This window comes from Thunnus maccoyii, chromosome 1 (genome assembly GCF_910596095.1).
Source record: "Thunnus maccoyii chromosome 1, fThuMac1.1, whole genome shotgun sequence".
NCBI classification, from domain to species: Eukaryota; Metazoa; Chordata; class Actinopteri; order Scombriformes; family Scombridae; genus Thunnus; species Thunnus maccoyii.
In genome coordinates, this window is record NC_056533.1 from 23,809,277 (window position 1) to 23,836,966 (window position 27,690).

Below are 27,690 nucleotides of genomic sequence, written 5' to 3' on the forward strand. Positions count from 1 at the left end.
CTGGTAAAGATGTGTAACATTATACCTGCTTAACATCTGCATTGTGAGCATGTTAGCATACTGGCACTAGCATTTAGCTCGAAGCTCAGCTGTGCCTAAGAGCAGCCTCACAAAGCCACTAGCATAACTGTAGACTCCAAGTCTTGATTATCAATCTTTTTGTATAGTATCATTTAAATCACAGTATCATTTGATCACTTTATGCATTGTTTTTTTTCATGAATCAATTATTTAACAGACTAGTTGAAAACCACATTAATCCACTAAAGAGCTGACGTTGAGGCCCTATTTACACCTGGCATTAACATATGATATGTGTCTGGATACGTTATCTGTATAAAGAAAAACACATGTTAACGCCACGTGTAAAGGCACTCAGAACACATTGTGGTTGGAATGTGATCGGATCAGCCAGACCACATTTGGAGGTGGTCAGGCTTGCATTGTGATCGGATCTCAGCCAGGTGTAAATGCAATCCATACCGCATTTCCACATTCATAAGAAAAGAAATTGTCCCATTAAGTTGAAAGGTCACCTCGCTCCACCTCTTCCTGCCAGCTAAAGCAAGTTCTGTAAAGTAATAGTTGGTAACTGGAAGGTTTCCCTCACAAAAAAGTGAATGATATCCATTCATGGCAGCAGTTCCATTGACCTGGTGCCATGTTTGCTGACAAGTCCGCCAGCTCTGCCTAGCTAATTCGCATATTGTGATTCAGTCACAATACGGACACAGTTGAGAAAACAAGAATGCATTTTAATACTAGGATATTATTATCCAGATAATGTATCCAGGTGTAAATGGGGCCTCTCCTTCACCACAGTAAAGACTGGCCTCACTCCTTATGTGCAGCCTTCAGCTATTCCTGTTTACTTTGTGGATGCAACAAAAAGAAGAAATGTAATTTAGAGCATTCGTAGTCCTTCTAGCCTTTTAGACTTGTGTTTTGACTGAAATAAATGGAAACTGCATTTGGATGGAGGAGGTTGTATTAATTAGGGTTTCACAGTGGGCCAAGAACAGCTTCTGTTTTGCTTTGATGATTACACATCTCCATTTACATCACCGAAGGAGAGAAATGTAATTAGAGGACCACGTGCGAGGGAGAGGAAAAGAGTCCTACTGGTGTTTTTGTTCTGTGTCCTAGGCTCCTCGTCCTTTTTAGAGAATCAGTGCTGATGTGGCAAGTGATAAACAGAGCACGGAACAGCTAATGTCTTGTTTGTATGACAAGGAGTTGTTTCGCATTTATCTCATCTTCTGTTAATGCAGTTCAGTTTGAACAAAGGGTTAGGGTTAAACTCACAAAAAAAGCATCATTAAAGCACGTCAAGAGAGCGATTCTCCTTGCAAGATTTTCAGGTGTGCAGTAGATTCAGACCATGTGGACTATAAGTATGATTGTTGTTAACAAATAGAACAAACAAAGAAGACAGAACAAACATGAAAGCTGCACATCCAAAAGTCACACAGGGAAAACTCTCTGGTATCATTGAGAACATTTTAAGACATGTGGTAAAGGGCGGTCAGTGCTCTTTTGGTCACTGTAGACAACAGCTACCGCCCAAAATGATGCAAAAAGTCCATCCATCTGTGGTCTAAAAGGGAATTGAGACACAAAATACAGCCATACATGCAGCAAAACTCACACTAACAGGCAGGTTTTTGATTATAGCCTTTAAGCCCTTAAGGTGGGCAGGTGTAAGTTGTCTCTGCGTATAAGATGAGAGGGCTGCCAGTTTCCCATATTGAAGGCAGTAACCGGGGGCTAGTTGGTTCAGCTGGGCTCCAGTTTTTTGGCTTGTTTGTCCCCCGCTTTTGACCTATCTGGATTCAGTTAATGCGTTCATGTTATTTATTTTGTCAGAAACAAATTTTTATGATTAGGTTTATGGAACATGTAATGTATTTTAGAGTTCAGCACACAGACGCATACAGAGCTAAGCTTAATTTGAGTATGATTGTCTCCATATGACCAGATATAATACACTTGATTCCTAAAGGGAGGAATCAAATTTCATTGTTCACCAGTTTTGAGAAAGAGAAGACACTGTACTGCGATAAAGAAAGTGAGCTCCTTGTTCCTGAACTATCACCTTATGTCAGAGCCTAGATGAAAACATTGAGAGAAAGCAGATGTTTATGTGTTTTCAGTACCAGATGACTGAAGTGTGAGCAGTTATCAAGGATATCTGACCTGCTTATCATTTCATCTCTGGAGTGAAATCCAGGGCGGAAACACACAGCAGGAGGCAGGTGGATAGCAGAGAGAGGAAAAAAAAGAGGGAAAACAGAGAATGCCTTCTGAGGGAGGAGGTGATGTGGGGAGGGGTTATTGGAGGGGTGAAACAGAGAAAGGAAGGAGTGGGAGGGAGGGATGCACCGGCTATAATCTGAGTCACATGGCAGATCTTAAAAAGTCTGTCTCTCTTCTCGCTCTCTCTCTCCTATAATCATGGCATTATAGCTCTTGGGCTTTTTCATTTTACAAAGCATATTATAAATCACATTAATATCTATTTCTATTAAATTCAGATGCAGGATAGGGTGGAGTAAAATTTCCTTGCTTGACATGGGTCAAAGTTTTTTGCTGTCGTCAAGACTAGCAGTAGCCTTGAAAAACAATCCACACATTTCATTTCTTTGTGGTCGCGTGCATAAATTACGAAATGAAAAGTATTCAAGATGATTGAAAGTCATCTGCTTTATGGGACGTCAACATGAACCCTTCCTATACTTGATTAGATGAATCACTTGCTGAGCTGTCATTGCTCTCTGATTTTTCTGGAATAACATGGGTGCGGTTCTGAAATGTTGTCTAATTTCTGTCTAAAGTAGTTTCTGAAAAAAAAAGACAAGTAGTTAAATAAGCACGATGAGTCACTGCTCGATTCCACCAGGCGCGTCTGTGTCGCCTTCCGGCTGTGACACGGCCGCCGAAGCTGATCGCAGCCACTCTGGTCAATGCTTGTGATCCCACCAGACATGCCACAGTGCGTTTCAGAAGCAGCTCTCCGCTCTCCTCCGCTAAAAATACGTGCCCAGTCTATTTTTGATGGAAGCCATGCAAGCTGCACAGAGCACTTTGAGCTGGGCAGGAAGTCAGACAGGACAGGAATGGCACAGAGCGTCTGGTCAATTTTCAAAATGAAACACCCTGTGAAGACTCCTGATAGTATATCACATCTTTACATCAACATTACATTATAATCGGGCCAGAAGTCAACTGGTCAGAGGGTATTTGTCACCATGGATGACAAGAGGTTCATCTTGGAAGTTTTAAAACCACAAGATTTTATGACACCACTGCTGCCATGACTGCCCGGTCCCCTGCTTCATCTCGAGGTAGAGCGGTGGCTCTCTTCTCTTTGGCCCTGCTGGAGCAAACGTTTCGCTTCTGAAATGCTCCTGGTAGGGTATGACGTCGTGCAGAGGACGGAAACAAAACCGTGTCACAGCCAGAACGTGATGCAGTCATGCCTGGTTGAATCAAGGTGGCATACTTCAATTTAGATCTTCAATGCGTCATGCTTTCATCTAAATGTTTGTTGGTTAGAATGGGCTGAATCAGTTTTCAAGTGGATGCTTCCAGACTTAAATCTAGTGATGGAAAGTAGACCTGCTAGATGCAGCCAGGTTGTGTGAGGCCTGAGGAGCAGCATGTTACAGGCAGGATGAAAACACAAGGGTCTGAGTGGTGGTCTGCCCCTCCATCCAGCACTTTTCACTCACCTGCTGGATGGATGGAAATATCATTTAACCCTGAGTCTTGGTTTGTCCCTTGTTCCGTATCAAACACCCACCCCAGCAAAGCTAGGACACTCCAAGCCAGCCCTGCATCCTTTTTGGCAGGGCAGGTCTCTGCAGGGATTTATCATTCCCACTACAGGCATAAGGGATTTGACACAGGGTGTTTTGTGTGTGTGAGACAGAGGAAATAGCAAGAGGGAGATGGTGAGAGAGAGAGACAGGGGAAGCAGGGGTATGGGGTGGGCAAGAGAGACAAGAGGGAGTGCATGTGGCAGCCGTGGCTCAGCTGGTTAGGGAAGAGAGAAAGAGGCCGGAACAGATTCATCCCAAGGCTTGTTGCCCTACATGCCTCTACACACACACACACACACACACACATTCTGCTGTGTGTTCATTTGCTTATCTTTCACAGTGTTGGTTCTCAGTGTTGGAAGTATAGCACTGTTCTTTCTGTCTGTGAAAGAGTCATCAGCCTAAGGGAGACTGCTGAAATAAAGAATAATCATTCCCAGCACTATTGAAGCGTGCAAATTTCCAAGATATCAGACTTCCTCCCGATGAAGGAATTTGCTTCTTTTAGAGACCTGTTGGGACAAGATTGGCCTTTCATTCATATACTATCATCTAGGCTTATATCTATGATTTTTTTTTCTCACCTGCAAAAAAAGCTATGATTAGTCTGTATGTACCTATTAAAATCTGTCTTATCTGTACAATCTGAATCAACCTAAGCTGCACCTTTACAGCTGTCGTTATAACTCATGTGTCTTGCCCATGTTGTGTTGTTGAACTGTATGTGATAGCAATTCTATCCCTCCACCCCACCTTAGACAAAAAAACCTTATCAGATGCATCTCTTTCTATATATCTATCTCTTTATCTTTTTCTCCATTCTTCTCTTTTAGTGTATTACATTAACTAGTGTAGGACAAGAGCTGTGTTGTTCACACTTCCTCAAAATCTGTCATCATCCTAACAAATATTAAACCTACTATTTTCTGCTTTGCAAGTTGTTTTGCTTAAGCTGGTAGGGTTGAAATATTGTCTCTTCAGACTAATTTACATTTACAACATTTATGGCATATAATCCAGTATGTGTATACTCTAAAATAAACCTGTATCATGAGCAAAGATAATATAGGACACTTCATAACAGATATGCACAGTAATCTTGATGTATAGCTACTAGTGTACCAATGGAGAGGAAGCTTTTTTCAATTTGTTGCTGTTTTCACACAATCTAGGAGTAAATGCAGGAAATATAGAGCATCAAACATGGAACTGACACTGAGCAAAACATGAACTCAAAAGTGTTCCTCCTTTTTAAATCTTCCTCAACTTTCTTTGATATTGATAAGAGATATACTTACTATATCCACAGGAGTGGGACTGGGGCCGATATAGGCATTTTTAATGATACTTTGTATGTTTGCTCCACATGCATCAGCTGTCAAAGATACTCCTTTGCACATCCTTGATTCCTAGAAATACAGAGCAATGCAAGCAAGTTTATTGTAAAATGCAGAACTATTGTAAAATGCTCTTGTCAGGTCTTCAACTCTGTCGCATTAAAAAACTTTAGATCTACTACAAATTCAGCCACCAGAATTCTCACTAGAACCAAGAAATTTGAACACATAACACCGGCGTCCTGTTTCATCCAGGTCAGACTGCAAACTACTAAATGTCACCTACAGAACTGTTCATGGATTACCACCTTCCTATTTGGCAGAACTCATCCGATCTTTTATTCCCCCACATGATAAGATGACAGGATGCAGGCTGTCTCGTTATTTTACAAAGATAAATCAGCTGTCTATTTGTGGCAGAGTATTTTCTTACCTTATTTCAATCAGACAGGGAAACACCATTGAGATTTTGTTGTTAGAACATGTATTGTTGTTTTATATTATCATCTACTGTATCTGTAAATATAATCTTCTGTTTATTTCTTAGTCATGTACTATATAAATAGGAAGCAATCAAAGGAACGCTTTGATCCAGGTCATATTTTCTTAATACAGATCTATCCAGCTGTTAGTTCCCAATTGCTTTATATAGGACTACTTCATGATAACTATGCAGTTGGTAAAACTTGGTATCTGAAGATACTCAAAAGTAATGGACTTGGATCAGGACAGTAGGAATATGTTTCTGTCATTCCTCTAGCCTACAGTTGCCAAGCCTTCTGAAAATGGCAATGATGTTCAATCAGTTATGTACACTACTGAATAACAAGATGAGGATTCATTACAGATTTGCACCAACAGTTTTTCCTACATTATAATTAGTTCATTTGGTGCATTGTGGGGAGCAGGCTTCCTCTGTAGGAAGGGTGCTGAGAAGTTCTTTGTAGATGTCATTAGAAGTCATTTGTGTATTATCTTTCTGTGCATGTGCATCTCATTAAAGAATGCATGCACCCCCGCCCTATCGCTCATCTCTCGGGGAAATGGTAATTATTTTGCCAGTTAAGGGCTGGGAAAATGGCCGCTTCAACAGTAACTCATTAATTCACTATAGATTCTGCCCCACAAGATGCCTATTGTAGCAAAGTCCTCAGAAAGCTTGGGAATGCTGTTGAGTGGGCTTGGCCTCTTGTTTTATGGCACCATGTGACTCTGCCGGCTATGAGTTGTGGTTCAGAGTTGCGAAGTTTGAACGATGTTGTGCAACTTGAAATTGGAAAGAAATTATGAGGTTGCTTACTTGTGGCAAATACTCCAACTGCCTGCTTCTTGTTTATGTTTGAACATTCAAATGCCACTCTTATCACTATAATCATGTGTAGTCGTTTGCATTGTGGCAGTGGGGACACTCTGCATTTGTCCTTGCTAGTAGTAGCTAATTTTGGTCATCCTGTGTGTTCTGTGGAAGCAGGCAAACACGAGCAGACTGAAAGACCCCTTGCTGAATCACCCCTTTGTTTAACCCATGTGTGTACGTGCCTGATTGCCTGTGTGGTGCAGTGAGTTTCACCACTGTCAAATTGAGCAATAGTGTGAAATGAAACCATCATCCACAAACACCAAGAATACCAATGTTTTGGTTTCTCAATCTCAACATAGTTTATTCAACACGGACACTCCTATAATTCTTTGAAATCTGTGCTGCTTGACTTTTGTGCTTTAACAAACTATTACACTCACTCGCTGTAGTATGTTGCAATGAAGAGTGTGGATCTCCTGGGGGAGTTCCTCCCAGTTGGTGTTAAGTAGGAATGGGATGTATTGACAACATTAAATACCATAGTATTCTACCAAGTATTGACAATATTGACAATATTTTAAGACAAGCGTACCTACTGTAAGTGAACCTAGCAAAACGATCCCATATGCAACTTGTAAATCTAATCTCTCAGTTTACCATTCATGTACTAACAGGAGAGGGAATCTGTTGCTGGCTTTTTGTGGTTGCTTGAGTACTTTTATGTGGAAAAACAAATGGATGATGCCATTGACAACAAGTAGCTTACTGGAACTGCTGCTATTTTGTTGTTCATTAAATGCAGAAGAGGTAAGAGGAAAAAAAAAAAACCCAATGCCACACACATCAAGGATTTGGAGATGAACATGGATGCTACAACAACCATGTTTTACATCCTTTATATCTATTTTCTTTGGTGGTTAAATGTAAATGTGGCTATGGTGGGATTGTAAAACAGGAGAGTAAAAGTTAGAGTGCAGTGTAAGAAATTAATCCAAAGTTTCAAATTTGGTTTAATAAAAGGCAGTGACAAACAGAAAAGTCTTCAGCCTTGATTTAAAAGAACTAAGAGTTGCAGCAGACCTACAGTTTTCTGGGAGTTTGTTCCAGATATGTGGAGCATAAAAACTGAACGCTGTCTCTCAATGTTTAGTTTTGACTCTGGGAACAGAAAGCAGACCTGTCCCAGACGATCTGAGAGGTCTGGATGGTTCATAAAGTAGCAGAAACTCAGATCATGTATTTTGGCCCCTAAACCATTCATATAAGCAAATTTAGGTTGGCAAGAGGTTTGTAGTGTCAGCAATTTGATGAATTGTGTTTCTTCTTCAGCCCTCTGTGTGGCCTTAGGTACTTCACTTCCTGTGATTATTGATAGTGCAATTTACATCACTGTAACTTGGTTCTCTGATATTAAATTGACCCGGTATCAGTTGCATGTAAGATATTGTTGTGTTGATCTTTTATTTTGAGCTCATTTTCAGTGACTGTTAAGAAGGGAAAAGTGAGACTAGATACACCATGTAAAGAGATAAACAGAGCGGGAGAATGAAAGAAGAGAGCCCGAGGGTGAGGACAGGAAAAGGTGAGGGAAACAGTTTGGAATGAGAAACAGACAGAGTGAAAGTGTTGGGCCTTGTCTCCTTATCTGCACATTCCTGAAGAGTGTGTGTGTGTGTGTGTGTGTGTGTGTGTGTGTGTGTGTGTGTGTGTGTGTGTGTGTGTGTGTGTGTGTGTGTGTGTGTGTGTGTGTGTGTGTGTGTGTGTGTGTGTGTGTGTGTGATGGGAGGGGTCGGGTGGGAATACTGATTGTTGGGTTTACAGTGATTGGCTGAATGCAAAGGTTTCAGTGCTGGATCTGGTTATCGTTCTCAATGCCTTGGCCCACAGTCTGTTTCCACAGACAAAGAAACAGAGCACATGTGGAGTGGGTGTGTGTATGTTTGTATACAAGTGCTTGTGTATGCACATGTTCAGATACAGTTCACCAGATAGAATAAAAAAATAAACAAAAGCGTATCGCCAATGTATCCTTGAAGCACAGGTGTTTATTCACTATGTTTCTTCTCAGCCAACATATATGTTAAAACTAATCTACAAGTTATGCTGATTAATAAGTAAGACTATAAGACAAAAAACATCCCAAGCCTTTGAAGTTTGTGAGAAACCCACAGCTTAAACTGTCACAACATCTTTTTAAATACACTTTTAAATACAAAATTCTCTGTCCTCACAGCAGACCTCTTATTAATTCTTTGTACTGGAAAATAAACAGGAAATGATGAATCATAAATGCATATTTTCTTAAGAAGATTTGTAGTTATTTGTTTGCTAAAACAGGAAAAGAAAATAGACTTTATTTCACATCTCCTGTGACCATCAAAAAAGATATTACATTTTAAGTATCATAAATAGATTTGAATAACACTTATATGGCTTCTGTTATCTCAATCCATCTGCTAGGTATTTAAGGCTATGGAGTTTTTAACAAATGTTTGCTTGACTATTGCTTCTGAAATGACCTGCTTCAGCCTCCAGACTGTGGTTGGAGAACACACAGGAGACTCATTTGCAGATCTAGGGTGAAGTTGTAGCTAATCTTGAGGTTAATTCCCATCACAATACTCAGCTGCTGGCAAACAAATCTTGAAATCTGCTTTTGAGGAGCTGTAGCTGAAAAACTATAGCTCATACTTAACATTCACCGTTGTATTCACAGCTTACTGCTAACCTTTTGAACTCATCAAACATGCCAAGGGGACTGAAATGAGGTCGGTCATAATATCCGTTTTGATTACTTTCTGATAAATTGCCCAGACCTAGCTTTAACCAAACCAACAGGACAATGAATGGTAGAAAGTGGAAAGTCAGAATCCCACCAGAAGTTACCGCTCTCCTCTGTGACCTCAACACACTGCCTGTCTCTCTAGGCAGGGAACAATTAGTGTGGTTGAGCTGGGATGACTTTGCTGCTGGATAAGCTGCACATGAGATGCTAGCAGAGCCTAGTTGTGTGTCTGGGTCAGTGGAGAGCAGCGAACAGCCCGCTGCACATCAACTCTGTGGAGCTGCACTCTGATTAGTCCAGAGCCAGCACCTGACCCAGAGGCTCCAGTAAAGCTCTCACTTTATTCAAATGGTCATACATCAGCCTTTACGTTTTATATACGGTTCCTATGATAAAGACAAACATAAGTTGTAAATCGTTATTAAAGATTAAATTAAAAGCTAAACAGTTAACAGTTTAATCAAGTAAAACGTTGAGTGTTTGCACCCCAGTAGGCGGTTGTCATCTATCTAACGAGGATGCTAATAGATCAGCCCTCAACATAACATCGATACACAGCTCCTCATGTCTGCCATAACATCCATCACAGCATGAAACAGCGGAGAATTACTTTGTCTTTTTTTCTTTTATAAAATATCTGTAACCCTCACAGAGTGGAACAGATTTGGATCAGCAATTCCTCCAAGGAGGCTATGATTGAATTAACTGATTAATGCATAGGCATTAACTTCCTCTGAAAATCTTACAGGTGTTCTCTCTACTAATCTAAATGGGACAAAGTATGCATTATTCAGAACCAGTTATCAGCTAGTCTCATGGGAATCTCAGGAGTAACATACCCCAGTGATAACCGGAGGGTTTTGGCTTAACTTTGCGTGGGAACGATAAATACAGCAAATATTTGGGTATGGGATTTTTGCACCAATTCAACAGGTGACAGGTGTTGTGATTGTAGCAAAAAATTCTTAACAGTCGCAGGTTTTAACACAATCACTTCAAACATGTATTTTATCCACAAAGTGACAGAATCATTTCTGGTTAAAGGTTAGATAAAACATAAACAGACTTATCATCCACTGGTTGGCAGGCAGCTACAGCGGTGAGACAGCTAGAGGCATGTGTTTTTTTTCCCCGCCACTTTACTTTTAACTTTAATCTGAATTCCAAAAGATGTTACAGTAAACTGTAAGAACCATGCTTGCTGACATGACAGTGTTCTCCAATTTTTACGTCCTGCCGTCCGTCTATTCATCCATCCTTCTATCCATTTCCCTGTTTGCTTTCATGAGACAGCAGCAGTAGACTTCAGAGGGAAGCATGGCTCAGATTAACGTTTTAATCCAAAAGCCTGGATTATAGGTTTTGTATTTTATTCCTACCCTCACCATTCTAGCAGTGACTCTGTGTCAGATAGTTGTCAGTCAGAGGTGTGTGTGTGTATGTGTTTCCTGCATGTTATGTTGATGAGAGCCTTGATGGAGGGGCTTTTCAGGGAGCTGTACGACAGAGTAGAGCTGCTGTTTGAGACTAATTAACTCAAGCATATTTAAGCATGTCAGCACAACACTGCACCATTGCTGACTGATGCTCTGCATCATCATCATCATCATCTGCCTATTGGCTGCTTGCCCTCTTCTGCACACCCATGTGTATGCACACACTTCTCACAGCCCTCCCCCCCCCCTCCGTCACAGACATAACTTGCCCTAAAAATGGCTTCTGTTGAATTCATCTGTTTAACAGAACTGATGGCAGATATTTATGTTGGGTTGGTTATTAAATGTATAGTTCACAGGACAGCACAGTGCACGCTAATCTGAGAGGCAGAATGTTTTAAGCTTACATTAGTGGTTTTCATGCATTTGCATGTGTTTGCTGTTGAGTGCTTGCCCTCCAGATAGAGTATGTGCGTGTCTCTAATTATGTGTTGTTTGAGTGTACTGCTGCACTCTGGCCCGGTCTTTCCTCTGGGTCCAGTAAGAGGGGAGATACGGTTACCATGGACACAATTGCCCCAGTGACGGGTCAAGCTGCTGGTACAGGGTGGTGACTCTGTGGGAGTTTCCATTCTGAATGTTGATCCTCAAGTGTTAGTCTCAATTTTTTTCTCTCTCTCTCCACTCTCCACACTTTTTTTCTTTTATGTTCCTCCTCTCCTCTGCTCTATATACCTCTGTAGACCTTTAACTTGTAACTATCCCAGGCGATTGTTGTCGCTCTGCAGTACAACAGAACGATATTACATAAAATTGCGTGATAAAGGGCTGACTTTTTCTACCTTTCATGGACGGGTATTTGCGGTAGTCCATGCATTTGTGTTTATAGGAGTGCCTGATAGCCATGAAAAAAAAAACGCTAGGGCCACTTAGGATCAACCGTGGTGTATTTGAATAAAAACACAGTGAGAGTGCAAAGACCACTTGGCCAGGTCGTAAGATGAGGTGAGTTATACTAGGAGGAATTTTCAATAGTGTGCACAGGGATTTCTGTCGAAGCTGAAGCTATTTCCTGCAAACAGGAAGTGGAGTGTTTTCCTGTGGGTGCTGTGGCTGCTCTTGCTTACATCCTGCCTCAGGCTATCAGAAAAGAGCAGGCACACTGACCTAAAGCTTTGTCAGGATTTTACCTCACACTTGTCGTTTTCTAGACACTCTGCCGCTAGCCCATTGCTCTGTATTTCTTTTTTATACCACAGTACTCTCTGATGTGAATAATGAATTGTACTCATTCAGTGGCAGAAAAGTCAGTCCTGACCTATCCTTTCATCTTTTTCTTCACTTCTCCCACATTTTAATCCTGTCTGTTTTTCTCAAAAACTGCATCTTAGACTTTCTATTTGATACACCCACTGCATGAAGCATTCCTGTGGTTTAGATAAAGGGAAGTTAGATGTGGAAAGGGGGTGAGTAATAGACAAGTGGACAACATGTCATTGGTGAAGCACTGATAAAGGGTTTGTATTGTGCCCCTCCTTCTAAACCTCCCCTCAACACATGACATTAGTCATAAGATGACCTCATTGGCACCTGTTGTTTTGTCAATTTCCTTTTAAGTTAACATAGTTCTTTTTCATTAGAAAACAACTTAGAGTTAGGAAGGGGTGTGTTTGACCGCACACGTCTCTGTGCTGAATTATTATTTTGTACTCAATGCCCCTATCTTGGGTTTGTGACCTAGGTCAACATATTTGTGGCTGTTTCTGGCTAAAAAGTTTGGTGAAGCTCATCAGCTGACTTTTCACTTTGTTGCCAAATGAATACACTTACTGTGCCAGGATTATTAAGCTGCTGGCACGCATTTTGTTTAAATTCTACATAAATGTGAATATGTTGTTGATGTTGTGAATGATGTTTGATTACTAAGGAGACTGAGAGGTTTGCTATGAAGACTCGCATGCCTGACATGACCCTATTTATCATAGCTCTCTGCAGCAGGTTATTATTGTCCATTTTATCAGTCATTTTTCCAGTCGGTTCATCAGTACGCCCCAAAGAATTGGATTAGTCTCTGCCTTTGAAGAGCCTGAGTGAGCTGTTATCATCTGATTCTGTAGTGGACTGTGTGTTATGGTGGGCCAGGCAGGGCCAAGCCAGGCTGGCTGTAGCCTGAACAAAGAGGCCCTTTAGTGTTAGATCATGGTTTGTGTGTGTGTGTGTGTCTGTATAAGTACACATGTGTGTGGTTTGATGGCTGCTCTTTGTTTCCCAGCCCTGGGCCTTGCTGGCCAGAACTCAAGCCTGACTAATATGGATGTATAAATACACTAGGCTGCCGTCAGTTTGTGCAACATCAAGCGCACCATTGTTTCACACAACTCTGTGACTTCAGAGATAAACCTCATCCTTTGTTCTCGTCAGTATTTTCATTATTTTTTTACTACAGAAAATGAGACACACTTGTGGTCATGTTTGTTCTGGCCTTTGCGCATTCTGTGATCTTTTCTTTTGTGTGACCTAAAATGTTCCTGTAACTGAATAACCGTTGGGCACTGAGCTACAGCGGGTAAGATCTTTTCCACACAGAAAGTTTCTCTTTGATAATTTCTGTCCTTGAAAGATGAGACCACATTGATCTTCTTCATCCACAACACATTTTAATTAGCTGTTGAAATTCATTCTGTTAAATTGAATTGTTTTTTATTGTTCTGAAGTATCTTATTAAATTTAAAATGTTAGCGTTGTCATGATTATCCTTGTTGTCCCAGAAGGCTTTCAAAATATCCAGTTCATCCTATCCTTAGTTTTTCTCAGACTTGGACTCTATTGCTGTTTGCTTCGTACCCTGCTTATACCTCGCACTCAATCAAACCAGCCTGTTAATCATCACTTCAAAATGCAGTGATTAATTAGTATCATAATCTCATCTGAGAGATAGAGCTATAGTCCCAGAGGAGTAAATATCCTAACCAGCTGTGAGAAATAGGCAGGTTCTCTCTCCTTAACCATCTTGGCTGTTACCACCATACCTGAATGTACCAGTTTAACTCGTTTCTGTCATAAACACTTTAGCCTGCATTTTTCTGCTAGCCTTTTTGCAGACTTGTTATTCAGTGCAGAATCTGCTTTAAAGAAGATTATGATTAACATTCATTAAAACAACAAAACATTTCTTGGGTGTACTACACATCAGCCATTCACTGTAACCCACCCTGGCATGATATACTGTATAGTAGTGATTTTACCATTCACAAGCTGAACATAAGTACACATTTCAATATGTTTTTGCACCACTGAAAATACTATTTTTTGGTCAGTTGCCACTGTCATGGTCATATACAGACAGAAAATCACTTTCTCTCATTTTACTCTTTGGTGCACCATAACTTTTTCTTGTGCACCGGCACTTCTCACAAGCAGCCGGTACTCTTTTCTGCCCTCTCCATACCAGGTTCTTTGGGCGATTGATAATGGCGCTAAATAATCTACATTACCCAGAGGGCACTACGTGACGCTCACCAGTTCCCATTCTCACCTGCCTGCTTTTCTCTGTTGGCAGCTAGTCTAAGTAACGTTATATTAACCTTACAATAATGTTTTCATTGCCCACCAACGGAGTTCTCCATTGCAGGCCGGATGACTAAATTGCACCACACGTCAAAGCTAGTGTAGATAGCCTGAGGGACAACTGGACATAGAGTATGGTGATGCAGAGGTGCTTCATTTGTGTGACACACTAAAAGTAGAAAGAAGAGAAAGTATCCAGGCATGTCGCCGGGAATACAAGGAACTAAGGGCATCCCGGCCTGATGACTTCATTGCATCACACAGTAAAACTAGTGTACATAGTCAATTATGTTTAACTGTAACAGGCTAATTGTAATGGTTGTCCCCCTGATTAAACAAATTCATGTTGTAAACATCAGCAATACCTCTTAGTATCTTTTATTCACCGCAGAAATTCAGGATGTAATTCTTAATGATTTGCTGATAGCGGCGGATACACACGCCAACCTCTGACTAAGGGGAATAAAGACACTTGTTTTTTTCACTTCAAGCACGGTACATACTTGACTCATGGCCTGTTATTAGTGCAAGCAGGCCTACACCCATGTGGCTCATACACCCTCGCATACTGTAAGCCCTCCCTAGCAAGGTTTACGGTCAGTGCGTGGGTGTGAACGGAAATTCGACGGAACAAAATATGTTTTAATGTTAAAATGTTAGTCATTCCCATTGTCTCAGCTTGCTTTCTGAATGGATTTAGGGACTTAGTTTATTGATTACCATTCATTTGTGTGTGTGAGATAAAAACGAACAAGGGAGCAAAGAGTAAAAAACGAACCTTTAATATGTCGTCTGCTACACCTTTCTGTGCCCTGTCCTTTGGTACTGTATATGTAAGTTGTACAACCAACCCACAGCCTTGCTCTCTTCCTCCTCCTCCTCCTCCTCCCCCTCCCTGCCTATCAGTGCAATCTACAGTTCAAGGATAAGGCCACCTGCCCGCCTGACCGCCTGGTCACATGACCCCAGCGCGCTGTTGTTTCTCATGGTATAGCTCCCCTCTGCCTGCCTGGACTGTTGGATGAATGAATGGATGAACGGATGGATGAATATATCACAAAACACTTCAGAGGAATGGATGTGTTTGGGAATGTTGAGGGGAGCCGTGGTTAAATGGGTCAGGTCCCTTCACACAATAGTGGCGTTACTGTGGGAGTCGTAGGGGCAGACAGGGGAGGGGGGAGTGGAGAAGGAGGTATAGAGAGGGGGGGACACCCAAGCCCTCTGCGCCAATTATGGACATAAATAACATCCACACAGAGCAGCCATGGAAATTAGGGTCAAAGGGTTAACTGTGTATTCTAGAGGTTCATGCCAACTAATTCATTGTTAGGCTATATGAAGCAGAGGAGTGAAAGGAAAAGATTGACGCACCAACCCAGATTAGGAGGCCTACAGTAAGTGCAGCATAGCATAGTGTGTGCCTACAGTTTTCTGTAGTTTCAGAAAATTGGGAAAAATGCCCGTTATAAGTTCCCAGAGCTCAAGGTCACATGTTCACATTGCTTGTTTTGTCAGACTGGCAGTCCAGAGCCATGAGATATTCAGCTCATGTGCGATGCTCACATTTGAGAAGCCAACATCAACAAATGTTTGGCATTTTTGCAAGGAAAATTAATCAATTATCAAAACAGTTGTCAAATAAATTTCTCTCAATCAAATTATCAACTAATCGCCTCTTATCAAGTTATATGTGTGCATATATAGCTGTATTGACTGTGACTCCACACCTTGCTGTTATGATCCCAAATGTAACAGTAATTTCGAATGTGTCTCGTTAGCTTCTTGTTTGAAAGTTATTTTAGCACATTTGCTCTTTTACTTCTTTGCCTTCAGTCTCTTTCCGTGACTAATCTATTCTCTGTCTGTGTATGTCAACAAGCACGAGACACTCTTATCAGCTGTGTGTTGGTCTGTCTCATCCCGTGCAGTCGGCAACATTGCAGTGTGAACATACTGTAAACTGTATATTTAGGATAAGGGAATGTGATGACAGTAATGACTGTGGAGATGCTGAAGATGATGGGTGAGATGGTTTGGAGATAAGGTGATGATTAAGGGGTGAGGGAGCGAGATTATCACGATGATAGGGTGGACAGATGACATGGTGTGTTTTCAAAGGTTGATTATAGAAGGTGTAGTAAATGAGCACCCTGCCACGTGCGGTGATGTTTATGTCTTGTCCTTCCCCTGCCACATTGGACCGTGCTCAGCATGCTGCCACAGACAGCTGTACCATCACTCCCTGCAGGCAGACAGAAAGGACAGCAGTGTTGCTTCATCAGCTGGAGGGAAGCTGAGTAAAGATGTAGTTTAAAGCTGAGGACATAGCACTCTGGGAGTTTAACAGACACAAATGAAGGAATTCCCTTTTGACCTAATAATAGAACCTTTATTTCTGAGGTTGAAACTGTTTAATTTCAATAATTAGTTGCAGCCGTAATTATGACATTCTGATAGTTTTTATATTATGAGTTCTTGAGCATTTCCCATATTCCCAACCAGCAACAGTGAATCAAAGTGAGACCTTGACATACTGGATGACACGACACATAAATAAAACGAATAAAGCAAGCCTATACTAAAAGATGAATCACGCATAAAGAGGAACCTGGGCGATGTTTGACGCAACTGAATTAGAGAATGAGTGAAAGCAAAAGATGCCCGCCTAGCATCAGTTTTAATCCAGTGTGGCAGGTCAGAGGAGCATCTAAATACCGTCTTTGCTTCAGCTCTCTCAGATGACCCAGCCAGGAATAATACAGGAATGTTCACTCAGTTTTTGGAACCTCACTCAGTCTCTGCCGGCTGTTTACTCATGCCGCTGTCATTCATAATCTTTTCACATGTAGACTTTTGGGACTCCAGGACTCAGTCATGCAAATAAGCAATAAATTCTACCTTGCTGGTAGCCACACTACAACTCTGTCTACTGAAACCGAACAAGATATGGAAACACTAAGTATGTGTGTAGTGTGTAGGGCGTGTAGATTGTCACTCTTATGAAAAGCTACTTATAAACATGACAGTTTGTTTGTGTTATTTAAGTATGTGCTATATCCTGTTAAGGCTTGCTGATTAGATGTACTCCTTTGAGTCAGTACTCCATTTCCCTATAAGATCAGGAAACCATAGGTAAACTAAGCAGATGGCTCATGAAAAGGTATTAAATTAAATATATTCTAAAATTGTTATTATTTTTTTGGTTCTAATAAGCAGCTGTTCAAAATTTTGAAACACTTTCTAGCTGATGTAAAGTAACTGGAAAATATGCAACCTTGCATAATGTCCTGCAGAGCCACATGATGTATTTCAATGTGCACTTGATAGTATTCAGTTTTTCTTTACACTGTTGAGACGTCGAGTTAAGGCTGTGTTAGAGGCTGTGTTGTATTAGACTGCATTATACTAGGTACTTCTAATACTGTCCCTGCTCTGCCCTATTTACATGTCTGCATCTAAATGGGGCAAGACATTAGGCATACTTTCCAACATAATGCATAAACCATAGAGTTGACTCAAAAGCCCTCTGGCACGTAGTCTACCAAAACTGAACAATATAAGCTTCACAGAGAGACGGGATTTTGGATTAAACAGGATTATTTTATAGATTGGATGTATATCTGTATCTAATAAAGTGTTTGTGTCTTGTGTTGCAGAGTGCAGCGATGGAGGAAACGGTCATATGGGAACAGCACACAGTGACCCTTCACAGGGTAGGTGTTTACAACTCTTAATTCCACTCCTTCTTCTCTCTTTTGTATTTTTTCCCTCCCTGTCTGTCTCTGGCATCCTAATCCTGAAGTATGTCTTGTGTGTTCTTCACTTTTCCCTCCATGTTCCTCTATGTCCTCTGCCTATCCATCTCTCCTCTCTCCCTCTGCACTGAGAGGGCCAGCTGTAGCAGCAGGATGTGTTGCACTGAAACAATAGTCAGGGAACCCAGATGGCAGGAAACAAGGCTAAGGAAGACAGAAATCAGCATCCACTTCCTTACTACTTCTTTTCACTTCCTTCCTGTTGGCAACATACTCTTCTCCTTTACACAGCTCAAGGGAAAGAGGGGGATGGATGATAGTCTTGGTCCATGTGCTTTTTGTCCTGTGTGTAGTTTGATTTTATTATGATAAATTGAACCTCCTAACCCCAGTAGCTAAGGTTGGAGCCAAGCTCTGATCATCCCCTCTGACACAATTAGCATCATGAGGCTAACTATTAAACTTCTGAAAGCCTTATTCCCCAAGTATAGCTTACTGATAAATGAATATACTTATTATCTTATTGTATGGTGGATTTCTTTCAGTGTACCTTGCCTTGAGACAGTAAACTCCAGTTAGATGATACTTTTGTGCCCTGGGATTGTGTAGAGCACCTGTCTAGACTGGCCTGGTTGCTGTAATCTAATTAGCAGCGGCTTTATCGAGGCTGAAGAAGCATCCCAGTGTGGGCTGCAGCTCTCCTGTGTTGTTGTGGTTGTAAGATTAGCCATTTACATCACAAGGTTGGCTCTCTTGGTGCTGGCTTTTGTGTAGGCAAAAACACAACAGTCCTGAAAACCTCTATTAAAACCTCTTGGGATAGTAGCAAGATACCTTGCTCTCAATCATCACTTATGACCCACTAGTGTGTGGTGGTGTGTGTATCTGCAGAAACCCTACCCTCTGCCTGTGTTTTCTTATTTTGCTGTGTTTGGGACGTTTCTGGGCGTCAGCCGATGGGCAGTGATTGTGTAGCCCCCAGCCAATAGCAGTGCGCAGGGTGTGAGGGCGGGACTCTATAAATACGTAACAACATAGCGCTGCACTGCAGCGTAGCCCTTCGGGTATCGTTGAGCTGGGGGAGGAGGGGCCAACTTTGAATGTTATGTTTACAAACCACAACCGACAAATCTTACTCATTCTGCCTGTTAACAGTTTCCCCTGATAATTTTCCTGTTTTTACAGCAAAGCCTGACACAGGTCTAATCTATCTGCCATTTATGCCATATCAGTCAGTGTTGTGTGTATTTTTGTGTGTTTTTGTGTGTGTAGGCCCCAGGATTTGGGTTTGGTATTGCCATCTCAGGTGGGCGAGACAACCCTCATTTCCAAAGTGGAGAGACATCCATCGTGATATCTGATGTTTTGAAAGGAGGTCCTGCGGAGGGACTGCTGCAGTAAGTCTTTGACTATGTTGCCATCAACATTTTATTTAATAAGATGCTGGATCTTTTGCTGTATGTTAATATTTACACACGCCAGGCTTGTAGGAGCACTGTTAGTCTGACCTGAGAATTGGTTAAAAGAAGCCCCTATTAAATATTTCTCCTGTTCAACAGCTGTTCATGGATTGTTGATTATGATCCTTTAATTGTTTCAGAGAAAATGATCGAGTGGTGATGGTCAACGCAGTCTCTATGGACAACGTAGAGCATGCGTACGCTGTGCAGCAACTCCGCAAGAGTGGAAAAAATGCAAAGATAGTAAGTTCAACACTAATAATATTTACCAACACTGAATTAGTGTTAATTAGATTCATAGTGACCCTGGATGTTACAGAGCATGATTGCAGGTTTGGGGTTCACTCATTAATTACTGTTTGACAGACTGTTCTATGCAACATAATAATGATGATGATGATGATAATGATAATAATAATGATAATATTTGCCTCTCAACACCCAAAACTTCCTCTCTACTCCAAGACTATCCGTAGGAAAAGGAAAGTGCAGATCCCTGTTTCTCGGCCAGGGGACAGAGAAACAATGTCAGAGCACGAGGAAGAGGATAGTGATGAGGATGATGGCTATGAGCACCACAGCGGTCGTGGTGGCCAAAGTGCCTATGGAGGAGCAAGCGGAGGCACGGGCCCTGGCAGGCGTCACGAGCGTGAACGTAGCAACAGCAGCAGACGGGATCACAGTGCCTCGCGGGAGAGGAGCATCTCACCACGCTCCGATCGCCGATCACAAGCCTCTTCTGCTCCACCCAGGCCTTCTAAGGTCACCCTTGTCAAGTCCCGCAAAAATGAAGGTGGGCAACACAACGTCCAAGCAGCTCAAATTTGACTAAAAAAAAAAAAAAACAGATTATGAAGAGGATATATGTATATATCTTAAAATGGATTTTCCCAAATTGACTGTTACTTAAAGAAAAGTTGAATTGTTAATGTGGAGACCAGTCTGTTCATCTTATTGGCAGAGAACCAAGTGATGATTGAAATGATGTGCCTCGTTAACATTACTATGTTTTGTATTTCAACTCTGAAAGCAGAATATGGACTGCGTTTGGCCAGCCATATCTTTGTAAAGGATATCTCTCCTGAGAGCCTTGCTGCCAGAGATGGAAACATCCAGGAGGGAGATGTTGTACTGAAGGTGAGAGAAAAGAGAGGAGTGTTTGAATTTGTGAGGTCGTGGGTGAGATCAGGGTGTTTTTAAATTGGTAAAATAAAAAATGGGGAAATTAACTGAGACAAAATTAAAGAGAAAAGATAAATGTAAATAATTTTTTTTTGATTATTGGGGGGAATAAGCCTGGGTGAAGAGTGTCTTTAATCTTTTTTTACTGAAAATTTTCACCAGTTTGCTTGTTGTAATCTGTGAGCTGCTCAAAGTGGCTTGCTGAGTGAGGTCACAGTTCATTAGTATGCAGGCTCACCAGCAGAAATACCACACATTCCATTATTCCTTTGAATTTTATCCACTCAATCTCTGAGGAGGGAAAAATCTGCCTTCACCTTAAAGAAATGTATTGAAAATCCAATTTATTGTATCAGTTTTACTGAAGAGAGAAAGAAACAGACTTTTTCTATTTGAAATGTGATTGCAGGATAAAGACCAATATGTATATATATTTGAATAAAGATAGTTTAACAATATATATATATTTCTGTGCATGTGTCCTATACAGCACTAAATGCATTGCAAACTATGTGCCTAATTATATTATACATTTTTAGACTTGTTTATAGTCTTCTTATTGTTGATGTAGGGAAGAACTAGTCCATTTACAATCTCTGTTTGCTTTGTGATGATCCCATAGTTGTTAAAAGCACACTGTGGGCTCTACACAAAAAAACTGTACAGTGAAGATAACTTGTCTATTCAGTTCTCGTACTGACCCACTCCCCTTCCTTTGCCAGATCAATGGCACAGTTACAGAGAACCTATCACTGATAGATGCCAAGAAGCTGATTGAGAGGTCAAAGGGCAAGTTGAAGATGGTGGTGCAGAGAGATGAGAGAGCCACGCTGCTCAACATTCCTGACCTTGATGACAGCATCCCATCAGCCAATAACTCCGACAGAGATGGTGAGACAACAGACTTGTAGGATGCAGCTTATAGCTTATTGCATGATCTGTACATTTATTTGAGCACTGAGAAGGGATTATTTCAATCACTGTTATAATGATTATACTTATACAGTTACTTTCTTGTTGTTTTTTACTCTTTCTTAATTTATGTCATTGATGAAATGCTAATGCATCTTTAATTTAAACTCCACAGACATTTCAGAAATACATTCACTGACATCAGACCATTCCAATCGATCCCACGGGCGAGGCAGTCGATCACGTTCGCCTGACAAGTCTGAGCCATCGGACCATCTCCGTCACTCACCTCGGCAGATCAGTAATGGCAGGTACGTGAAGTACACATACACACACATCGGATCGCAAATCAGGGGATTAGACACAGCTGTCACACGTGTCACAGTCATACATCCACACTCCCACTACTGCAACTTCATACATCATCTTCACCCCCACGGGTTAGTGGGTGCTGAGTAAGTACCTCACATCACTAATGCATAAATCAATAGATAATGACGTAGCATGCATAAACCATCACACTCCCTCCGGAGCCATTCCAATAATGCCTTGCTCTGGGAGAGGACTGGGGGAAGGGTGGAGGGATTGATCGATCGATCTTCTGGCTGAACAGGATCGCTTTTTGAAAGTATACATGGCTAGATCTCTAAACCAACAGAGAAGCACCTACAGACTCTACATAATTGTCTTATCAGCTTTATAGAGTTGCTCATTTAAGTCATGCAGTTTTAGGTGTATGTGATGTTTAACACAAATTTTACTTTTCCCATTGCTCTTGTTGCCATGCCGTTTTGATTGCTATTATCTGCAAATGCTCTATAGATTTATGTTTGATTATTTTAATGAATTTTAATGTCCCTGTTGTCTTTGTCCACCTCTGTTCACTGCCAGTTGGAACCTCCAGTAAGTTATCGTCTTGTAGTTTAGAGGCTGCATAGCTTCCTGTAGCTGACACACACAAAGATGACAAAAAAAGACCTTGAGTTTAGACGTACTGGTAAATAAGATGCTCTGGCTGACAGATAGTGACTACAGTTTCTCTCAGACAATGTAAGCTAAGGCTTACTAGCGAAGGCCAAGAGATTAAGCATGGTTGAATGGGAAAACATGAACAATGGATGAAACTCTTGGAGGCTTGATGCCAGCTGATAAAACAGGACTGGGGAGTGAAACAGGGTTGTCATTTGTGGGAACAACCCATGCTAATGCTGTCACTGGCTGCAGTAAGAAAAAGGCAGTGGGCGTGTTGCTGGTTTCTGATCACAGTAAATAGTCGTGTTTGATACCATAACGTAGCAGTGGGTGTGGAAACAGGGACCCAGCTTGTTCTGATGGAACTGTCTGAGTTAGAGCCTTGTATAACCAGACCTCCATTTCATCATGCTTGTCGGATCCTTAGGAGAACTAAAGCACAAACAGATTAGAAAAGGCTGGAGACACAGCAGGGTGTCATAGTCTAAACCAAGAAAAAGCTATGATACTGAGAACTTGTTTGTACTTAGAATGAAACTAACCAGAGGTGCTATTTCAGGAGGCACTAATTTTCAAACTCATACCTAATCTAATAAAGGCAATTTTCTCCAGACTTCTGTAATCTTGAAGAGATGGAGGTCAGGCTATATGAGATAGGAGAGCTAAACCTGCCGTTCATAATTAACTCTCTTCCTAAAGGGCAACATTTCTCAATGGAACAGGTATCCATCACCAGGAAATCCAAATTTAGCCGATTTCTAGAGGTTTTCAACTCTTGTAGCTGTAGGATGTTAGTACAGAGTGCTGCTTCTGCTGCTGCCCCTAGTTTAGTTGTCTGGCTTAATAGTTGCTTGTCAGTCATGATTATAATATGACTAGATTCACCTCCAGTGCTGCCGTTTGATTAGATGGCACAGTGTGTAAGGCTGTGGAGTTAAATATACTTGTTTCAATACAGGATGAAGGCAGGTTCACTCTTGCACAGATTTCTTCGCATGTAAGTGACTGTATCTATCTGATAAATGTGTTAATTTTGTGCATTTATCAATAAAATATTTTAGTTGCTCTTTCCTTTATCCCTCTTTTAATCATTGAAATTTATGTATAACCTTTGTTTATTTTATCAGGTAAATTCCATTGGGATTGAGATCCGATTATTAAGGGAAACCTGAGTAAAATAATACAAGATAGTGAAGAAAAAGTCTGCCCAGAAGTAATAAAAACACTCGTTAAATCTTTTATCCCTCTTCTTTTATCGCACATTTTGTATTTTGTGCAGTTAATCCGTCATGCACATGTATTGTTAGAAGAGGAGTTACACCTGCTTTTCATGGCGGTTATGGTTGAAGAGGTAACTGAGGAAATAACAGTCTGGCTGTCGCTAGACTGTGATGTAAGAGAATGTTTTCACTATCTCCCAGTTTAGGAGGGGAAAGAGGAATTTGACATACTTCCCACAGTGCTTTGCCCTAAGCCAGATGGTTCGCTTAACCTGATTGGCTGTAGGGCTTATATGCATTCTTTTCCCCAGGACACGACGCTGCTCCGTGTTTTTTAGCACACCAGATCATCAAAAAACGCCTTTCATCCAAAGTGTCTCGCAGTGAGCATGAGCATACTTTCTCTACAGGCAAAAGGCTTTCTGTGCTGTCTTTTAAGGGAATTAAACTCAAAATCTTTTTAATAAGCATCATGGTGCAACTTACAGAGACATATGTGTGAGTAATTTTTGTTTTGTTTTTTATTTATATTTAACTATGATTATTTGTCTGCAAGACTGAAATTTTGTCATTTGACATTTCTTCCTGTGTCATCTGTATGTTTTTGGTCAGTTTTGGTCAAGGCAGGTCAGTTCTGTAGGTAAATATATTGACGTGTGTGAAGAATACTGATGGATGGATATGAAATTATGGAGACAAGGACTGTTAGGCAGTGTAGAGATTCTGGTGTGGCAGTATCGTATTTTGCACCGTTAATGTTAATGTCTGTGCAGCCACTTCTCTCTCTCTCTCTCTCTCTCTCCCACTCCTTCACTTCAACTTTATCTCTTCTCCGCTTCTCACTCACTTGCTCTCTCTTGCCTTTTGCCCATACTGTAAGAATGTGTTAGCGAGGGAATTGAACAAAGGGCTCTGTCGAATGGTGTTTGTCAGTGTGAAGCCTTTTTTAGCACCATTCTGCAGCAAGGAACAGCAGATTTAGGCCACAACACTCTCTCTCTCTCTCTCTCTCTCTCTCTCTCTCTCTCTCTCCTCACTCTCTCTCTCTCTTTCCGTCTTGCACTCTTGCTCTGTTTGTCCCTCTCCTTCTCCCCCCCCCCCCCCCACTCTTTCTCATTCATCCACACGCAGACACACTCAGACACACTCTGTCTGTCTTTCTCATTACAATTCAGTTATTCATCCTCAGGCTATAGCTCTCATTTACCCCCTTTCCCCTCACAACAAACCCATACAGGTTTCCCTGATGCTGATTCTGCTGATGTACAAAATTACACAGATCAACACCATGCGTAAAACTTGAGTTGTAGTGAGAGCTAGACACAGTCTGGGAAAATTCAGGAACTTAAAAAAAAGGCCGTTCTGTGGCAGAAAATGAAGGTCAGCAGCTGCACGAACTAATAAGTTAAACCCTGAAGTATCAGTCAGATGTACTTTTACTGTTTTTGCATCTGTGTTTTACTGTGTGTATTGTCAGTTGCAAATACAATGAATGGACATGAGAGAAGTTTCCTCGTCTGAGCTGGTGGCACAGCCTGCACCTTCACATTCTTTTACAAAAGCCTCTGAATACAGCTCAAGTACTGTGCCAGCAGGCAGTCATGTGACAAGATTGGAATTCAACCATTGTTTTAAGCAGCAGAGCCCTTTCTACTTAGTTAGACATAGCCCACTAGACGCACACGCCCACACAGACACACAGTTTTACCTTGTTTATTTTATCCAGGTTAAACAGGAACTTGGACTGAAAAGTATCGTAACCCAAGAGTTTATGTTGGGAGGCTCGGTCTGGTTTTTCTTCCTCTGCCGATGTGCTTTTATTGGAAAGGGTACTATGTGGTTAATAACAATGAGGGGTCACATTGATCTTTAAGAAAAAATGCAATTTGGAAAATAAAACATTTATAAAGCCTGTCTGCTCTAATTGAACTTGATATCAGTTTCTGGTTGGGAATGTGGTTCGTCAATGACAAACTGTACAGACCACATAATTAAAAACAAACTCCATTAAAATACAATTGAATAGGCCAGAGACTTTAAACTGGTATGGGGAATCTACAGCGTCTTTTTGACAGAGCCTCACATCCTTTTTTAATTGATAATTGTGTTCTTATCTAATTTGTTTTCCTGGTGATGTCAGCACATGGAAAAACAAAACAGTTACGTGCATTATTGCGCTGTACGTAGGATGGACACAGCTGGTGGTCATTCACACTCTAAAATCAGCAGTATGTTGCAGTCCTTTAAAGTTTTAAACTGTCATTATAGCACTGATAATACAGTTTTACTGAACTGTCATATGTTGTTTATGTTTATTTCAGCCACCGAAGTCGAGATGAGGATCGTCTGTCCAAACCAGGGGCCATATCTACACCAGTCAAAAGCTCTGATGATGGTGTCTTGTCACAGGCCAGTGACCAAGCCAGCTCCAGAGATGACAAACTGTTACCTCCGCTGCCTGGTACAGAATTCTCCTGCCTATTACACCTCAGCTCAAAGGATTAGTGTGATCTCTCCCATTTGATGTTTGGTGTTCATCACCTTTTATATTTTTTATTCGTTATATCACCTTTTTTATTTTTTCCATCTCATTGCCATTAGTACAGTGAGGTACCATGAAGGTAATTACAACACTGTAAAAATTATCTGCAAAGTAAATTTTCATATATCTCAATCGTCACAAAGAAATACTATTAACAACTGAGGAAAAATAAATATGGATAATATTACAAAAGAAATACTTGACACGTCTGTTATCAATTACAGCCGGAGCTTTCACTTTTACTTTTGGTTTCACTGTTATAAAGCACTTTGTGGTCAGTGAGGATTCTCAGTCATCCAGGCACCTTGCCCACAGTTAACCTCACAAAACAGTGAAACAGATGCAACTCTGCACAGTCTGTTTTCTTGAATCTACTTATGTTCTAACTAATTACTCACTGTGTTTGTATTTGTGGCAGAACCAAAGCCAGTTTATGCACAGCCTGGTCAGCCTGATGTGGACCTGCCTGTCAGCCCCTCTGATGCCCCTGTACCCAGCGCCGGTCATGACGACAGCATTCTCAGGTAAATGTCCACAAGCTCTTATACAAAGCACTATAATGCAAATACCACTGTGGCTTGTATATCAAGTGTATATATATTATGCACTTTGATAAGATTCATAAACTTTGTTCATTTGAACAGCAGTTGAAACATACGTAGCTCAGATTAGTCCAGGGATTCAGGCCAGCTTTTGTTCTATTTATTTTTTTCACCGCACACAGCTTGTTTGAATAACAGGGTGTGTTTTTTTGTCTCTTAGGAGGATTGTTTTCAAATCTTTTCGCTGACCTTTTCGCCTAATTCCATCTGACCACCTGTTTTCTCCTATAGGCCAAGTATGAAGCTGGTCAAGTTCAAGAAGGGAGAGAGTGTCGGTCTGCGGTTAGCCGGAGGGAACGACGTGGGAATTTTTGTGGCAGGAGTTTTGGAGGACAGTCCTGCAGCCAAGGAGGGGCTGGAGGAGGGAGACCAGATTCTCAGGGTATTTTGCACTCCATCAATGTGTTTACATGTACTTGAGCACCCAGGCTGTTGTTGGCTTTTTGATTTCTTTAAAAACATGTAAACAAGAAACCTTTTTTTTTTCTTCTTCTTCTTTTTGCATTGTTATGAGGGATTAAAGGCATACTGTGCAGGAGTTTCCAAAAAAATAATCCCTCTCAGTCATCACTTATGACCCACTAGAAGTGTGTGGTCATGTATTTATCTGCAGAGATCTGCCCTCTGCCTGCATTTTTTTTTATTTTGCTGTGTTCAGGATGTTTCTAGGCGTCAACCTTTGGCCAGTGGGTGTGTAGCCCCCGGCCAATAACGGCACGTAGGGTGTGAGGTCGGGACAACAATGTAGTGACCAGGTTGCAAGCGTTGTGCATTTGCTCTGCTAAATTAGCTGTAG

General features: G+C 41.2%; 1 protein-coding gene across 15 annotated transcripts in view; it reads left to right on the top strand.

The window, feature by feature from the left end:
* tjp1a (tight junction protein 1a) overlaps positions 1-27,690 on the top strand; it is a 122,470-nt gene that overhangs the window by 74,174 nt on the left and 20,606 nt on the right. For 9 of the 15 annotated variants that reach the window (XM_042390212.1, XM_042390295.1, XM_042389753.1 and 6 more), the window contains 10 exons: positions 17,906-17,962; positions 19,277-19,401; positions 19,605-19,707; positions 19,930-20,257; positions 20,495-20,601; positions 21,369-21,537; positions 21,734-21,869; positions 26,072-26,211; positions 26,711-26,816; positions 27,126-27,276. In XM_042390212.1, coding sequence (XP_042246146.1) covers positions 17,906-17,962; positions 19,277-19,401; positions 19,605-19,707; positions 19,930-20,257; positions 20,495-20,601; positions 21,369-21,537; positions 21,734-21,869; positions 26,072-26,211; positions 26,711-26,816; positions 27,126-27,276 — 1,422 coding nt within the window. The remainder of the gene's footprint in view (positions 1-17,905; positions 17,963-19,276; positions 19,402-19,604; positions 19,708-19,929; positions 20,258-20,494; positions 20,602-21,368; positions 21,538-21,733; positions 21,870-26,071; positions 26,212-26,710; positions 26,817-27,125; positions 27,277-27,690) is intronic. The other 6 variants (XM_042389817.1, XM_042389986.1, XM_042390701.1 and 3 more) reach the window with 1 other exon arrangement.